At 39.5% G+C, this 19,484-nt stretch overlaps 1 protein-coding gene across 11 annotated transcripts in view; it reads right to left on the reverse strand.

Annotated features, from left to right (window-relative positions):
• Positions 1-19,484, reverse strand: part of TENM2 (teneurin transmembrane protein 2) — a 2,247,577-nt gene that overhangs the window by 506,011 nt on the left and 1,722,082 nt on the right. For 8 of the 11 annotated variants that reach the window (XM_059733461.1, XM_059733467.1, XM_059733470.1 and 5 more), the window contains one exon: positions 16,640-16,723. The exons of the other annotated variants lie outside the window; for them this stretch is intronic. In XM_059733461.1, coding sequence (XP_059589444.1) covers positions 16,640-16,723 — 84 coding nt within the window. The remainder of the gene's footprint in view (positions 1-16,639; positions 16,724-19,484) is intronic. 11 annotated transcript variants of the gene reach the window in all.

The raw sequence follows: 19,484 nt of genomic DNA on the forward strand, positions 1-19,484 counted from the left end.
TCTACTATAATAACCAGTACCAATGCCCATACCTTCTACAAAGTCCTGTGGTGATGGGGACAGATGATCACCAGGAGTCCCCAGTCATGGATCCACATGCAGACAGCAGTTGCATGATGGTTGCTTCATCCTTGATATGGGGCAAGAGGGTGATTTGGCAGCTGTGATTGTGACTGAGCAATGTTTTTTAAGATTCCCTTAGCTCACCCCACATGGGGAGGGGATTAGAAAAGGTGTCCCAAACATATGCTGTCCCACTTTACCTTACCTGACTGGATAGCCAGTTTCAGGGGGGTCACTCAAATTGCAGTTGAAATACAAAACTGTCTTTTGCATTCTGGAGTGTACAAACCCTACTAGATGACCTGACTGGTGATACACCTCAATACAGAACAGCTATTCTCACCCAAAAACTCTTGTGATACAACATCAATATCACTGGTCTCAGCAAGACTAGATATGCAGATGAAGGCCAACTGAGGGAGAACAGGGATGAGTACGCTTTCTTCTGGAAAGGGAAATTTGCAAAAGACAGGTGAATACATGGCATTGGTTTTGCCATTAAGAACCAGATTGCTAGCCGAATGATTGAATTCCCTGTTGGCATTAACAAGCACCTCACGACTCTCTGCCTCCAAATGACAAAGAATTTGTTCACTAACATTATCAATGCATAAGCCTCAACACTTGACACCAAGGAAAAAAAAAAGAACGAAGAGTTTTATGCTGACCTTGCTGAAATCTTGATTTTAATTCCAAAGATCATCCTCTTTGGAGGCTTCAATGCGAGAACTGGCTGGGACATTAACATGTGGAGCGGCACCATTGGGAAGGAAGGAGTGGGCAAGGTCAATTCCAATGGCATCCTTTCACTCAGTAAATGTGTGGAACATGACCTTGTCATTAGTAACACTATCTTCAGACAACACGACACGCACAAAACAACATGGCAACACCCCTGCTCGAAACAATGGCACCTCCTTGACTACGTCATCATAACAGAGCATAATCTAAAAGACATCCATACATGTGTGTCATGAGATAAGCCAATGAGTGTTGGAGTGATCATTGTTTAGTGAGATCAATCATCCAACAGGGTTGTGTTAAAACATTAAAAGCAGCCCAAATCAGTCCAAAGACAGTACATGAAATGCCTTCAGACCCCTAGAAATCAAATAACCCTCCAAACACATCTCAGCAAAAAACTCTCCAATCTTAGGATTGAAAATGATAAAACACTGGTGTTGAGAAAGATTTGCAAGCTCTAAAGAAGTCCATTCATGAGGCTTGCACATAATCAATAGGCTTTATTACCCGATGCCATCAGGATTGGCTTGATGAAAAACAATGCTAAGATCAAAGCTCTTCTCAATTGGAAGAGAAAAGCTTCCTGGGTTTATAGACATGTTCCAGGAGCAAAGGGGGGGGGGGGGGGAGAGGGAAGGTTTTAATTAGAGTGGCTCTGAGAGTTGCTTTAATTCAAGCACCTGGAGCAACATGTGCATCAGTGTTCTTGTGCTGAAAAGTGGCAGTGGGGGTGCTTTAACTAAAGCTCATCAAATGAGCTTATGTTCAAGTGCCCCCACCTTTTAACTAAAGTTCATCGAATGAACTTATGTTAAAGTGCCCCCACCACCACTTTTCAGTGTGTGGATGCCGATACATATGGCACTGAAGTCTACTGGAGTGCAATGATGACCATCCTCCAGCAGAATCAATTGAGTGTGCTTCAACATGCTGTAATTACAGCATATCAGAGTAGCCTTGTTGCACATGTATAGGCACACACTGTGCTGGCAAAAGCATCCTACATCCAGTCAGAAGCATGGACCTTTTTGAGAGCTTAAAGTTGATGCTGAGAGGAAAATTCAAGAAACCAAGAACAAATGGTGGGAAGAGAAGGTGAAAAAAAATCCAACAATTTGATGACAGTCATGACATTTGGAGCTTTTTCAGTGCAATCAAGACTGTGTATGGACCAATTTCTTGCAGACTTGCCATACTTAGTGCTGAAGACAGCAGTACACTCCTTAAAGATGAGTCTATCAAAAACCAATGGGGTACTACCAAAAGCTCCTGAACCGAAAATCAACAGTGACTGATAAAACTATTGAATATATCCCACGGCATCCAGTAAGAGAAGCATTTTCCAGTGCACCAACCTCTGAAGAAGTCTACCAGGTGATAAGACAGATGAAGAGCAAAAAAGCATCTGACCCTCATGGCATACCAGATGAGGTCTTCAAAGTTGGGGAAAACTATGACCAATAAGTTCCATGCAGTTTCTTAAAATCTGGAACAGTAAGGAAATTCCCATTGACCTAAAGACTGCCAATATTGTCACCATTTTTAAAAAAGGAGATAAGTCTGAGTGGAAACTATCAAGGTATCATCCTCCTCTCCATTACTGGGAAGATCCTTATACAAATTCTGCTGCATCGACTCCTTCCTCTTACTGAGGAAATCCTTCCTGAGTCTCAACTGGGCTTCATACCATTGAGAGGCACCATGGACATAATTTTTGCAGTTCAGCAGATCCAGGAAAAATGCCAAGAACAACACTAGGAACTGTATATAGCCTTTATTGATTTGACCAAAGCCTTTGACTCTGTTAACCATAAGGCTCTATGGAAGATCTATGGAAGTTTGGCTGCCCAGGGAAATTTACCACAATCCTAAGACTTCTTCATGACCAGGTGACTGCCTCCATCCTATGCAGTGGCTCCACTATGGAGCCCTTTGCCATTTGAACTGGCATCAAACAGGGCTGCATGATTGCACCATTCTGTTTTCCATCTTTCTTACGGTCATCAAGATGCTCATTCATGACTGTCTGCCACATGGCATTGGCACTGACTACAGGATGGATGGCAACCTTGTCAATCTTTCCCACCTCCAGGCCAAAATCGAAGCTACATCAACCTCAACAGTGGAAGTTCAGTATGCTGATGATCAGGGATCCTGGTTTTCTTTGATAAAAAAATCTTCAATTTTCAGTTTAAAAAAAAGTAACCCAAAATCCCCATTTTTATGTGATTAAAATGAAACACCACCATATATATATTAGTGATGTTTCATTTTAATCATGGAAAAATGTGGATTTGGGGTTTCTTTTTTAATCCAAAAATTGGGGATTTCTTTTTTCCCCAGAGAAAACCAGGATCCCTACTGTGGAGGGCATACAAATGGCCCTGAACTGCTTTTCCCAAGCATACTAGTGCCTAGGACTGATCTTTAACATTGGAAAAACAAAGATACTTCACAAGTCTGCTCCAGGCCAGTTAACTCCCTTGGCAAAGATCCTCATTGATAGACAGGAGCTGGAGAATGTTGAAGACTTTGCGCATCTTGGCAGCCACCTCTCAAAGGTGGCCAACATTGATGAGGAGACCCAGTATAGGATCTAATGGCTAGCTGTGTCTTCAGGAAACTGCATCATCATGTGTTCAATGATCATGACATCAGGACTTGAACAAAGCTCCTATTATACAAGCCTGTGATAATCCCAACTCTTCTCTATGGTTGTGAAGCTTGGGTGACCTACAGAGACCACCTGAAAAGCCTGGAATGCCATCCCCAGAGCTACCTCTGGAAGAACTTTGGCATAAAGTGGGAGGATCACCACACAAATGCCAGTGTCTTTACCAATGCTAACACTACCGGCATAGAAGCATTGGTTATTCAATATCAGCTGCAGTGGACAAGGCATTGTGTGTACATGCCTGACGTACATTTACCAAAACAACTTTTATTTTCAGCCAAGGACAAAGGACATGTGGGGGCCAGAGAAAACACTTCAAGGACATCTTCAAGGAGAATGTTAAGAAGTGTGGTATTGACATAATAAATTAGGAAAAACTAGCCTGGGACAGGGCTACATGGTGATGCCTTGTGAGAGCAGGTGCATGTCACTTTGAGGAAAACTGCCTTGCCCTGGAAGCACAACATGAGAGAAACAGAATAAAAGGAAACTAGACTGAGAAATCTGCAATTCAACCCTTCCTTTAACCACCACCTGTGGTGTCAGTCAGAGAGTCTGTGGCTCAGGGATCAGCCTTCTTAGCCATTAATGGACTCATTTGGCTGGGAGTGATTATGCTCGACTGTGAGGGATCGCTGCCAGTGTCGGCATCATGGAGTCAGACACTTGAGCTCTGAGAAGGAGTGGAAGTTGTGACACATCCCTACATCTAGTATTTCTTATTGCCCAGTCCTCTGCACCTTCCCCCTTAGAACCTAGACTCTCTGGATCATTCTTTGGATACACCTAGGTCTCCCCATTCATGATATAGGGATCAAGACACTTAATTCTGTCAATTTGCATCAGTCTCCTAGGGCATAACATCTAAATGGTAAAGCCTACAAGGTAAATTTGGATTGGGTTCAGAATCTTCTAGAGGGAAGCCCTTGAAATACAAACCCCAATCTTTTTGAGGTAGAATTAATTTATCCAAACTATCTCATTCATTTCCATGATATCTAGCCCTCAAATAAAGTTGGGAAAATGAGAAAGAGTTCTAAAGCCAATCCTCTCTCCACCCAAAGAAATAAATGATTTTAAAAAAGGGAGCTGTCTCAAACATCTTTCACTTCGGTTGGTGATGCATTATGCAGTATACACTAGGACAGGGTGGGCCCATAAAGCCACATCTCCTGCTACTACACAGAGAGCTAGATCATAGAAGCAGCTGCATAGGACCCATGCAGCTTGGGATGGGGGAGTCCCAGTGTGTGGACTGCATGGCAGCATGCTGGCACCATGTGCAGTCCACATTTGCACTGAAGTTGGCCAGCTCTGCTTGAGGTAAATATTTTCCCCTCTTTACACCCCTGTTTATGCTCACCCTTAAAAAAATCATCATCATAATCAAACAATGTCTTCCTTTCTCTTCCCAGGTACCTTACTTTTCATCCCTTATACTCAAACCCAGACATCCTTTATCCATTATACTTCCCTTATCTCTCTATATCAATGAATTTCAAATTTTCTAAACTAACATAACCTTTTCATATCACTATTTCTGTCACAGAATCCCTACCCTTATCCTGCTAGCTGACACAGAGCCAGGCGACCTGCCCTGGCAATGGGGACGCACCATCTCCCAGCCCCCTCTGCCATTATTGCCAATCTCTTTGCAGAACCCATGATGACCTATCACAGAACCCCAGGGTTCCATGGAACACCATTTGAAAACCACTGTTCTACCTTACCATGGCTTAACTATAGCTTTCCCTAAAATACAGACATAGGAACAGTGTTGGCAAAATGTGGGGAGGCTGAGAAGGCACCACCACTGTCTTGCAACATACACCTAATGAAAGTCTGGGGGTACAAAGAAGGCAGTTCCTGCTGCATTAGCTACTACGAGTACAGCAACAACCTGTTATACTCAGAACAGGATAAAAAGTTAGGCAAGCCAAGCCTACTTCAACATTTTTGGGATGTGTTGTAGAAAAATATTTTCCCAAATTTCATCTGATTTCTATCCGTAAGTGCCATATGATCCTGCACAAAGCCAGCTTGAGAATTGGAGAATTGGAGAAGGTTCAGTGAGACTTTTGAGGCAGGGTATACCTCAAAAGTAAGTGTGTGTGTTTGTGTGGGTGGATGTGTATGAGGAGTGAAAGGAAGGAGAGGAGAGAGAGGGGGAGAATTAAAGGAAAGGAGATCATCAGGATCTATCGAGAAGTAGAAAATGGCTACACATTCCTTCCGACTTCACTCACAGTCAATAACAGTATCATGTTCTAGAATATCACCAGAAGTCAGATGGCTACTTTTTCACTGACTTCCAAATGAAACCCTAGATTTCTTGCCATGGCTCAGAACTTGCCTCTGTTAATAAGGAGGTCATACAAGTTACCGGCAACTTAGTGAAATTCATGAAACAGCTGTTTTTTTTTTTTTTTATAAATCATTCAGGTACAAAATAATTATTTAAAATAATAGATTTGTCATCACGTGTATGCTTGGTAGTCATCATCTTTAATAAAGATTAATTTGCTAATATGTGGATATTACAGTAACTTTGTAGATGTTCTACTATAATTTAGTCATTAATGTGTGTCCCATTATCTTAAAACATTAAGATAATTTCAATAAGAATGCTGTTTCTCTACCTCTTACTCTCTTTCCCTCTTCAGTTGGGAGCTTGCTGCCTTGTCATTAGTTCTTTATGATATACGCTTTACCATCTCACTTGTCTGGTCCCTGTACTGTGGTCTTGCTAAGTCCCAGTATTCTCAGTGAAGAATTATACAAATAAAGAGATACTCTCTGTGCTGTATGAATGTAAAGATTCCATTTCTCAGAATATTTATTTTTATACAGAATGCTTGACATGGTTTAGCTCATTATTTACTTATACTGCAGAAAAGATGTTATTGGAACTGTGAAGACAAGTGATCTTGGTATTTCCTGAAAAGATTGCATAGCTTAGGATATAAATGACAAGTATAGATGACCTACTCTGAAGATCAAAAATAAGACTGTACTATCAAATGTGACACAGGAAGATATAGAGGAGAGAAAGTGACAGGATCTACTGTAAATATTTAATCTATTCTTTGTCTTAATAATGCACACTATATAATAAAAAGGAAATTAGCATAGGCATATTTTTAAGTTGCCCTTTTCAGTTGTTTAGGATTTCTTCAATGTCTTGAAAAACAGTTTTCATTACTACTTTCTCTAAACTTATGTCCACATTTAATCACCCAAAGTGCACCTTCACTACATACCAGATGTGTCATTAACTATTTCTGAAAAAAGTGAAATAAAATCACCCGGCATGAGAATAGTGTGGAAAAAGTCAACACTAACAGATGGTGTTTATTTTGTCACTGCTTGTGTTAAAAATTACCACTTATTCTATCAAATTAGCTTGCTTTAAGGTGGAAGCTTTATGTATAAAGTGCCACAGAAAATGCTATATTTTTATCAGCTGTCACCCAGTTCCTTAAAATATGAGCACTTGTTTTCATGGTTTCCAGTTTTCTAGGACATGGTGCAATACACAGGAGATAGGTTTGTACAAATCTGACGCGATACAGTATTTTGCCAGCAGCTCTGTCTTGCAACATGCAATCTGTTTTGTTTCTCAAACAAATTTTGTAAATTAGTTCCAATGCTGGTGTTTCCAAGACAAAAATATTATCCAAATACTATGTCTGCCCCTATGATTTACATCACCTGATATATTGTAAATTCACTTTCTTATAACATTGAATCTAAAAGATGAGACTGTTTTTAGAATTTCTTCCATTCTCACAATTTTTTGTAATCATACAGATTCTGTTATACAGTTTATGTGTTCCAGTGGATGATTTCTAAGCAAAATGGCATGTTGTAAGAAAAGTCAATCTGAAACTGGCTACTATAAAAATCAATAATGAAGCCCCAGGACATAAACACATTTTTGCTTATCTACTTCATAAGAGAATTTCCATTAAAAGCAAACCCCAAACCTGTACTAGGTCAAGGCAAGTGAAACATTTCAAATCCACAGTGAAATAGAAGAGTGGATGAAATCCACTGATGGTGTTACTTCACTGACATCAATGAGATCACTATACGCATGAACTGTGTCCAGTATGTTTAAATATAATTTTCAATAAAGGTAAAAGAAAATACTTGAGTCTGAAGATTACTAGAAAAGAGCTTGTTATTTTCACTGGTTATTTTACATTTTGTGCGAGAGAGATTAGAGAGCTATGCCACACCAAATCCCCAAATCCCGAATTACCCATATTTTTGCAGTTTGCATTCCTGTGTGTGTGTGTGTGTGTGTGTGTGTGTGTGTGTGTGTGTGTATTAACACAGCAGGAGAAGAAAATCCACTCTTCTTTCTTCCCTCAGAGAAAGAGAGTTTTATTCTAGGAACAATTTATTAACAACTCAGAAAAAAGGTCATTGAAACTAGATAAAGTGTTATTAATTTGTAAATATGACAGGACTAGGCCCCATGAGTGGTCGTGACACGGCCTGGTGGCCACGCAGCTGCTGCCTAACTCTGGCCTCTTGCACACCTTCTCTTTCCTATCGCCATGCCTTGATGGAATGAATTGATTGAAAAAAAGGGAGGCTGCCCCAGGGTCCCACAGTGAGCCCTCAACTATTCTTTGGCAGCAGGTTCTTCCTGGACCCCGCTGATCCCAGTCCTGCCCCATAAGCACTAAGTGGGACCCTCCTGGCTGCATTTGTTCCCAATGCACCAGCTGCCTTATGGGCTATTTATGGCTACCTTCTATCCCTACTGCCACCCACAGGCCTGACAGCTAGCCTGCCTCCTTCTCCCTGCACTTAGTTTATCTGTTGGTGCCACCCAGCAAGGTCAGCCTGCTACAGCCTGCCCTGTGAGTAACAGGAGCCTCCGGCTCTCTGTCACAGTAAGTCACCAAATACATCTGAGTTTGCATATATTTATGTAGAAAATATGCATATGTACTTACAAATACACATACACATATACATACCACACACTTAATTATAACTATTAAAAATAATCTTTAATACTGGAATGGTACTACACAATTTCAGAGATCACTGGATGTGTTCCATGACCTCGATTTATATATTTGCAATATATACACACAGAGGCTGCTTATATATGTATATATATAAAATGGTGCTTTACTTTAAACTCCATGTGCCCCTGAGCCAAGCCCAGCACATGCCCAGAAGAGGCATCACATTAGTTTGACCCGGCTCATCCAACATCTGTTTAGATCAGGCGCTTCAGTGAGGCTTTTTTGGTGCTATTATCTAAAAGACGATTGAATAAGCTTGAGATAAAAGCACCAAAAAGTGCCACTGAAGCACGCGATCTATACAGACTCTGCAGAGCCAAGTCAAACTAACACGCTGCTGCTTCCAGTAAAGTACTTTTTTTCCCCATGTCTGTCAGCAGCCAGAATGCAAAACACACACCCACAAAAACACAACACATTAAATGAACATCATGATGGTTGCAAAATGAAGTGCACATAAATTAGGAGACAGGCATACCACCTTAATTCTGTCACCTTCTGTACACGCATTATGACACATTCTTTAATTACCTGGTCTCAGACTATTTTTCCCTAAGGATCTCTGCCACATTTAGTGCATAGAACAGAAGATTGAATTATCACCTGTTCCTGACCTTAACGAACTGCTATCTGCTTTGTTTTATCATTACTTTTCAATGTGTAGCCCATACTTTTTATTTATGATCCATTGTTCAAACCATGTTCTTGATTTCATACGGTGCTTATCTCTACATAATCTGAGAGCTTTGCAAACAGATTCATTTTTACAACACCCTACTTTATTAGAGGTGAATTAAGGTATATTGTTTTACATTTAATATTATATATAACTTTACATTTTCAAGACTCAAATACCAATTGTATTTATAGTTGAGAAAGCCTAACATTTCAGTAAATCAGATCCTATTCTCTTCAGGTACGGACTTGCACAGACGCGCAGAATTAATGATCACCTCTGAAAAGTGTAGTCTGAGTAACTTGTCTAGAACTACTCTTCAGACCACAAATCAAATTAAATTCTCCAGGACAATATTCATCTACCTATACTGGGAGAATGTAATACCTTGCCTCTTTTACAATATACTTCTCAGCATCTGCCACAAATGAGGCAAGGGTCATATAGACAACAGTTTTGTTTATTATACAACCCTGATTCATTTTTAGTGGAGGACCATCCTGTATACTGGGAAAGGCAGGGATCCCGCAGAAAATGCACTATCAAGTAAACAAAACTGCATCATAATGCACATTTACAAGGTGACCAAGCTGCAGTTGCATAGACAATGTTCCTCCAAGCCACAATTTGCTCTTGTTTGATAAGTTGCTCAGAAATAACTAGAGCAAAAGGAAATAGTAAGGATATCTTGGTCAGCCTGACAACTAATGGTCAAAGAAGTTATAAAGACAAGCAACAAGTTTTGTCACCACACAAGGAAATAGGAATGGAGTAGAGGTGATCTGAACGTCAGCACAGGCTATCCTGACTGCAGTCAAAGCAGTGACTGAACAACTTAAGAAGCAACAAGAATCAAGTGACAACTGATAAAAATCATAAAAATGATTAGGGCTATAAAAGAAAAAAAGGGCATTTCAATAGATTTTAAGAGATCAAAGGTGGATTGAAGGAGTTCTAGAAAGCAACTGGAGGAGAGGAACTCCAACTAGCAGTTGCAGCCATCAAGTCAGTGAACTGAGAAATGAATGCAAGTAGAAAATGGCGTGGTAGGTTGAAGGGTCAAAGGTATTTATTTTAGGATGAGAAACATTAAAACAAGCTTATATTGTATGAAGAAAATCTGAGTAGACAGAAAGGGACTGAGAACTTGAGAATGTATAAAAGTAGGGACCAAAACATATCAGGAGATGGGAGGCACAGGGTCACTGAAGAATGTGGAGAGGTTAAAGGAGAACATTCTGTCAGTGATGAGAAAAAATGAGAGTGGTAGGTAAATGAAGAAAAGTCACAACAGATTTTGCTACTGCTTTCTTTAATCTGGTATAACAGGGTAGTCTGTCTTTTTAAAGGAGCTAGACAGCCCTGCAGTTAGAGCCCAGCTGTGGGTGATTACCTGGCATTTAAAAGCCCAAGGGGAGAAACGGTCAGGAGCTCAAGCTGGAAAGGAGCAGTTTGCTGGCAGGAAGCAGACTGAAATCCAGCAGATCTCACCTCTAAGAAGGCCCAGAGATAAAGGGGGCTTTCTTGTCACCTGGAGAAAGGCTAAAGGCTTTGTTTGTTTGTTTGGACCAAGTTATATTCTTATCTATACATTATTTTCTAATAGTGCAAGTGCTTGGATTGCATGCCACAAATGTTGAGGAGATATTTAACTTTCTTGATAACTTTCAACAGTAATAAATACAAAGCTCATCTCAGCTTATTTAAAAAAAAAAAGTCATGTTGTTGGCCATATTCTCCTACTGGACATTACCTAAAGAAGAAAGGAAGATCCTGACAGAACCAAACCTTTTGTGCTAGTTTTATCACCTGTTTCTTGTTTTCAGGGTTCCTTCCTGACATTCTAAAACAAAGTTGTACCTGTAACAAGGTAGTTAATATAGATTTCCAATTGTATGTATGATTTAACAACAATAAACAGAATCAGTTAAGCAGCACAGACAGAATATATTAAAAATAAAAAGCAGTACCATACTAAAGCAAAGAAGTATTCTTAAAGTATGGCTGGATAGAATGAGTTTAAGTACCTAAAACAGGTAACTTCTCTGAGTAAGAAGTGGCTTTACCAGTTTATTTAAAAATACAGTGGGGGCTGAAAAATGTTATCAAAGGGCAGGAATGGGCATCCTATAAGCAACACCGCCATCAACAAGATCCACAAGTAGCATCCTCAAGAAGTCTGTGATTTAGACTTAAACTGCATCTGCTGTTTGATAAATTGAGTAAAATAATTTGATAAATGTACTTCATGGGTTCAGTTGTGCAAAGAACTGTGCATAGCCTGCGTAATACTGTCACTGACACCAAAGGTTATCGAGAATGTTGTATGAACATTGCTGCCCACACATGAAACTTACTTGTCCCAGTTTTGCAGGGAGATGGACAAGAATGCAACTCTCTTAACCAATCTGAGCACTACCAACCATCACTCATAATGCAGGACAAGACTCCTACGTTATCCGTTTCTACTTGGTAGACTACTGTCAAACTCGTCTACACTTGTTGCTACTGAGACCCTATCACCCTTGTTTTGTAAAAGGGTTAAAAAGCTGGGGTTAAGGGGCTGTCTAGTTGCTGTCTAAGGCATTATGGTCCAAATTCAGCTCTCCAGGGGATGCTTTCTTTTGTATCTACTTTCAATTCCATGTTATCAGGGAACCAGATCAGCTATAGAACTAATACATTCACTAGATACTTACTGACCTACCTCACCAGGTTACTAACTAGTTGTTAGGAAGTGAAAAAAACCCATCCTGCCCCTAAGAAAAAGTCCTTCCAAGTCCCCAGAAGGCAACTAACACAAGACCCAAAGCAGTTCAAAACATGCAGCTGTATACCAATGTATATACTCTCCTCCAGTGCACAAGGGTTATTGGTTTACCTAAGCCCCATTAGACAGCCCACCTACACAACCTCCCTCCCAGCCCCTAAAGGGAGGACCCTTGAGCAGCCACTACTCTCTTTTCCCCAGTAAAAACCATGTGTTTGAGGCTGTACAGGTTACAGTCTACTCAGGTCTGTCTTCAAGATATATCTTGCTGTCTGCATATCTACAGTGATCATCACTATAGTACCTAGAGAGGAAGGGTTCAGCATTTAGCTGAGCTTCCTCTGATTACTGCCTGCTGAAAATGTATTTGTTTTTTGATGGTACCTTACTCCTTGGCACTTACTGAATGTATCAGAGGATTGCACATTTGATCAGTGCGCAATCCACAATCCACATGCTAAACAAGCACAGGTGTGCACTGGGCACTTGTAAAATGAAGAACCTGAGGACTTTACTTATGACAAAACAAAGCTTCCAGCTGGGCTAATACAGTGGCATGTGCAGTGAAGGAACTTTTTCACTATTTGGAGCTATCCTCTTCCTGTAAACTAAAGTTGATGAGATTTGTCTGGTTTCAGCAGTAAAACTCTTTGGCTACATCCAGATGAGCACGGCCATGTGGTATGTGGCACTGCAGAAAGGTCTGTGGTGCCACATAGTGCACATTCAGCTGTTCTCCATGCTACAAAACAAAAGTGAAGCAGCGCATGCGGGGACAGCACGTACCTCTCAAAACCGGAGCCTGGTCAGCTAGAGCCACACTGGCTGCCGGCCAGGCTCTGAGCAGTAGGATAGCTGCTGCCACAGCCCCAGGATGCCCTCAGGACCCCAGGTAAGGGGGGGCACAGTGCTGGCCCCAGCCTCCCCTCCCCTACCCAGGGTAACGTCCTGTGTGCCAAATGGTGCATGGTGTAGGCGTTCCCTGGGGATAATTAGCAGTGGCACAAAGTGGGTCACTGTTAACTGTCCCCAGGGAAACAAACATCTGTTCTCGTGTTGCTATGTTTTTGGTTTTTTTGTTTTGTTTGTTTTAAGCAGAGCTTAAACTGGGCTTTAGTCACATTTTCCTCTGAATTAATAACATAAGAGCCTAACACTATGTTAGCAATCTTTACATCTGAACTTAGAGGCTCACTGTTTCTGTACTTGTTACCTTGTTACAGTAAGAATTCATTCTTCTGCTATCTATGTCATACCCAGGGACCTACTGAATTCGAGGTGGCTGCCAGCAGATTTTGTGGGCAGACTGCAGGCCTGGGAGCCATTTTTGTGGGCCATGTGTACATAGTGCCCCCCCCCCCCCACACACCTCTAACTGGCTGAGGGACCCTGGTAGTCCAGCCCCTCATCACAGATTGCCACATAGCCTAAACTGGGGCTTAATTACCCTGATTAAACGCAGGGAAGCCATTAATCCATGCATTAAGTGTGGATTAATGGCTTCCCTGGGCTTAGTCAGAGTGATCAAGCCACAGTTTCAGGCCATCATCAAGCAGCTCACTGCAAAAAAATAAAAATAAACTAACCGGCAAGCAGAGAAAAGCCCTGCAGTCTTGGAGCATGGGGGCAGGGGGTGGGGGGAGAGGGGAGGAGGGGTTACGGAGGAGTGGGGTGGGGTTGTCTCTACAGAGGGCAAGGTTATAGAAATAATGGAATAAGGAGACAGGGTGGTGGAGTGATTTTCAAAGAGAGAAAGGGGGAGATGGAATGTAGGGAGCGTTATGCAAATGATGGAAGGACAGGCAGGGAAGGAGTGGGACGGTGGGATTGGAGGTAGGGTTATGCAAATAAAGGATTGGGGCTCTGGAAGTGTGGTTGGGTTATGCAAACTGACAGGGAATGGGATGGAGGCAGGGCGGTGTGGGGTGAAGTGGGGTGAGGCAACCTCCGCCCTCTCCTCCCTCTCCCTGCCTCCATTTCTTTGATTAAGCCTACATCAGGGGCTGAGCCTCTGACTTGCTCCCTCTCTCCCCACCTGTGCTTCAGGATGCAAATGCTTCCAGCCCTTTTCTGTTCTTGCAGCTATCTTTTGGTTTTTTTCCCCTGCTTAGTGATTCCCCATGCTTTTTTTCGGGGCATACACTTTTTCGCAGTGTGTGCCTAAAATTGTGGTTTCTATGAAAATTGCGAAATTGCAATTTCAGTAGCTCCCTAGTCATACCCTATGTCAAAATGATTGTATATGCAGAAATTGCATCTTGCATTTTTATGCCATTTTGTCATGTTTATAAAGAATTCTTTCCAGCTACTGTGGAGTCATGAATAAAAATGAAAACTGCTGTAAAATCTAGTGCTGACTATATATTCATTGTTACTATCTCCACTACATATTAATGTTCTATTTCATTAATTTCTACAGCAACAAATTCATGGAATGTTGCACAATTTAAAATAATATATAAATCAAACTATCATCAATGGCACTGGGGTTCATGTTCTTGGGAAAGCTAAATAAACAGGCAAAGAGAAATAATTTAATTTGAAAAATGCTCCAAATGGCAGGAAGTGATCTCAAGAGAGGGGCTTTTTAAGTCAGCCCTGTGGACAGACTTCAAGGAATTCTGACAGACATGCTCAAATACTGCTATCAGTTCAGTTATTCAGTGATAAATTATTTTTAGCCAAATTCAACTCACTAGTAGCTACATCACTACCTAGACACTATGGTCACAGTCACTTCTCAGAAACACAAAGAAATACAGAAGATCAATTTTAATCCTCATATAATTTTCTTTTGGTAACTATTAACATCATGTTTGGACTGGATTAATGGAATATAAACTAATATAAAGGAATGCAATTCCTGCGGCTAACAGTTCTCTCTTTACCCTCTACCTCTCTCTCAGGAAACCTGAACTAATTTTGAAGGACCAAACCCCTCATGCTGACAGTAGTTAAAGACTTTTTGAACATCCTCAGTTTCCACTGATTTCAAAGAGAGTTGAGATTCCTCATTAATTTTTAGTTGTCATTTGATATGGCCATTGCTAAACTGGTACAGTGCTTGTTCAGGCAGATTTGTGCAGATTTGCAGCATAACAAGCCCTAAGTAGAGATAATGTTCACAAGATACCATCGGTAATCAAGCATGTTAAAAGAAAGAGTATATTAGAATTTTAAAAAGAAAGTACATTTGAAAATCAAAAGGGGAAAAAAAAATCTCAAAACATGGTTAATGTTGAATAAACATTAGAATTAAGAATATTATTTTCATTTAAGGCTGTGATTCTACAGAACATTTACACCAGGTACTTAAATGCTCAGCTGAATGGGGGAAAAGTGTCACCTACATTTTGCAGGTGATTGTTGTAAAAGAGAGGAAGAGAAAGAGTTCTAGGAAAAATATTTCATCTGCTCATCCAGTCAAATAAAGCAGAAATTGAAGCCTTGAGAGCCTAAGACCTTATCAGAAATGGCTCTTGGGAAATTAGGCAGGGAACAATGGAACATATTGACTAAGATCTAAGGTTAATATAAATGGATCTATCCAACGAATGAAAACAATGCTTTGCATTTAAGAGATGCCAGGTGGAGGAGCTGAGTGAATGGGTGTTATTAATCATTACTTCATAGATACTATCATATTAAAAAGCTTTTGGATCCAGGTATTTCATTCTTCTGAGTGGGATTGCAGAGGGTGAACTCCATAGGAGAGTTCAAGCCTGGACCTGCACTCATGCCAAAGCTGTAAATGGGTACCTGGGTCAGATGGAAAGCCAGATGTGATGCTAGCCACATTACTCCTTCTTTATGTATTTAGCTATAGAAATAGGTATGCCTTAAATGCATCAGGTCATTGGGCAGTTAGGTTTGCACAGACAATTGATACTGACCTTGACTTTCATATGCTTAATAATAAAAAGAACACTTTTTAAAAACACCATCCCTTTCTTTTTCCATGTGATGTTACCTGTTTTGCTGTTCTTCTGTCAGTACGGTAACTCCTCATAAAAATTCTGACTATTATAAGGAATCTCTAAGAAAAAATCTTTGTAATATACTGAAAGGTACTGTTCTGTTTCAAAACTCATTTTGATCAAAATTCAAATCACAACAAAAATAAACACAGCTATTGTGAAATTTGTCATTAAAAGGCTTCAAAATCTCTGAAGGAGTATATATATATCACATGCAAACTTAACTGGCAGTTTAAAATGTATGCATCTTTGTAAATACACTACTAGTATAGATTGCAGAGTTGTCATTATTATATCTAAATAAGTAGGTTCGTCATTCATATCATCATTCAGTTCTCCTTGTGCCCACACTGGCATACACCAGCTTTCCTGAAGTAATGTTGGCACAGGGAATTGTGACTCCTCCATCATCTAATGTTCTGGTAGGAGTCTCAATGACAAATTCCCCAGATTATACTCCATCAGCTAGTACCCCAAAACAACTGTCTGTACTTGTCTGAATAAAAATCAGGTTTATTTACTGTGAAGTAGAAACAACACTGCAGGAGAAGGAAAAACACAACAAACCACAAATAAAGTGAGTGATAAGCACAATATAAACACAGATAAACTAATCACTGCTGAAAGCATTTCTAGCTAGGCTCCAAGTTTACAGAGAATATGGGTTAAGCAAGATGAAAACCTTACGTATCAGAGAGTTCTTTGTCTCAGCCAGCTGCTGCCAGCCTGTCTTTCTGTCTTTCAATGTCTCAGAAAGGTGTGTATGAAAATCTAAATAAAATAAAATAAGTACGTTTTAGATGCAGCTCTTTTTTCCATCTACCATCCCCCACACATCTTTGGTGTAAAACAGATCAACAAGATAGCTCACCCTCTCATACTGACAGTAATAAAATATTTTAATAATAAAATGTTATTCATATAGAAATTGCAAAGCTAGCTGGAATCTATCAATTAATCAAATTTAAAAGGCAAAAGTGCAGTGCTATATAACTCCTATAAGAACCTGCTCATGCAAGGTGTTGAAAACCCTGATTTCTCACTGTTGTTTATGGAAATAGACAGTATTCAGCATCTCTCCAATGGGATCCAAAATATTACTGAGACTTGTGTGAGTATATTGGACTGAAGACTGCCTTTGAATAGATACACATTGGTTTTTCCCCTGAAACCAGTGAAAATTGCACATGCATACTAAACGGTGAAATAGACATTTAAGATCATAAGAAAAAAAACATTATTTTTTAGCAAGTGACCTGAGCTCATGTAGTTCAATAATGTAAGTTAAAATGTTATGTCCCTTAAGAAGACAATTTTAACCACCTTAAACACAGTTTCTTAATTAAATATACTTAGACAACAGTCACTTTCCATTTTTATAGATTACTTTTTGTTACGTGTTTACTGGAGTTGCATCAACAGATTTAAATTCAGAAACAAGATATTCATGTTCATTTCTGCTGAGCTAGATGTGAAAACAGTGGTTCAGAATAAAAATCTCAATTGTTTCAAATGTTATTTTATCAATTTTAGCAGAACTAGCTGGAAAACTGATATCTAAAGACCAAAACTTGTATGGTAAATTATCATTTAAAAATAATCAGCTTTTCACCATAGAGTAGTTAGACAGAAACTAATCAAATGGCTTTCTTTCAGTTGTGTATAACTATTTTGAATCTAAATGCACGTATTTCACAAGCAGCAGGAATGTTTATTGTTTTGCTAAGACTTGAACAGCATAAAATATCTTCAAGAATTTGTTAGACTAGAGAAGTTAAATATGGTAACAACAATAGCATTGAAAGATGCTTAACCAAAAGATACATCCTTTAAAGTCTCAGCAAAGCTCTGAGGAGACAATAAGCCTGAAAACTCAATTCAGGTCTGGTTTTTAGAAGTTTAAATTGTTCGAAATTTGACAAGCTCCATTGGGAGATCCAGTTATTTGGTCCTTCTCAGTCAGCACTCAGCATCTTTCAGATTCAAGCACAAACTAACTGATGAACCAAGGTGTCAGGTTCAGAACAGAAAATATGTCAGTCCTGCTTTTCATGGGTAATGCTGAAGTGATACTGTTGCTGTGATAGTCCAGGAAATATGCCGTAGGCAAGGATTTTTGTGGGTGATATTTTTATTGGACCATAGCTGGGATAGACTTAGAAAAGTGTTTGGGTAGCATGGAAGTCTTCCTGAGGAAACAGAAGTCCAATAAAAGATATCACTCACAAAAATCCCTGCTTGCTTGTCATTGTCACTTCATAGTTGGCAAAAAGTCCACTGTTCAGTTGGAGCTGAAAGTTTATTGCTATCGTACTGAAAAAGGATTTTTTTCCCCCACTTGTACTGACTGCATTAAAAGAAATGTAGTACAGTTTCAGGAAAAGTAGGGGTGAGATCCATTTTAAATGGTGTGTATATTTCTGAACTGAAACATTTGTTACTGAATTAACTAGAAGAACAAAATCTTCCAAGATTAAACGTGATAATGTCGGAGGAAAAAATTACTGAAGAGCATGCGGTATCTTAAAAATACATAAAGCAAAAAAGACGCATGTGATTCAACAAACTGGCCACTAAGTGCCCTTGTTGCACTGCACACATCCAGACAAGGTATGATGTGCTATAAAAGCTGAACACCTACCATCACTGATTCAAAATAAGTCATTTTCAGGTACTGTGGCCCAGGTCTAATCAGTTCAGCTTTATCTTTGATGAGACAGACTTTTGATTTAAAAGCAAGAAGGAAAATATTGTAGATTTTCAAGAGCACTCCACTGCAAATAAAAAGCTATGAATAATATGAAGAAAAATGAAGTCCAGCTAAGAAGACATTAAGAAACATAGAAAGTGAGGTGCTTATCAAATATTAATACTAAAAATAGCTGATTTTTTAAGTCAAATCGCAGATAAACAACCAATAATTCACTGCAGATTTGTTCATTTCAATGGTACCAATAATTTCTCCAAAGATGTAGTATTAAAATTAGAGAGGAAAAAAGAGATCTTAAATACTTTGTTTTGTTGGTATTGGATTTTTCTTTTTTATATAAACTCATTGGACATTATATATTATCTGTAATCTATTATCTTGACAGAGATATGAATACAAATACATAAGAAATGACAAAATGATGGTAAACGATAGGCTATACATATCCTCACTACTCAACAGAGCAAGTGGGGCCTGTCTTCCTTGTATTATTTATGATACTTGTACCTTCAGAAGTGCACACTGAAGACAAATATCCAGTCCCACTGTATCCACTCTGCATGCTATTTACAAGCACACCATTTAAAGGGTTAATTATATTGCCTAGAATTTCTGTTTTGTCTTTAATGTTCTTACACTTTTCATTTTATTGACTGAGAACCAATATGGTATATTTAGTAATCCACGTGAAGGTTGATTTTCAAATATGCTTCCTATATAGGTAGACAGAGTTATTTGGGTAAATCTGATATCTTTTATTAGACCAACTAAATAGCTGGAAAATGTTATTTGGTCTAATAAAAGATATCAGATTTACCCAAA

The sequence above is a fragment of the Alligator mississippiensis genome, chromosome 9, assembly GCF_030867095.1.
Source record: "Alligator mississippiensis isolate rAllMis1 chromosome 9, rAllMis1, whole genome shotgun sequence".
Classification (NCBI taxonomy): Eukaryota; Metazoa; Chordata; order Crocodylia; family Alligatoridae; genus Alligator; species Alligator mississippiensis.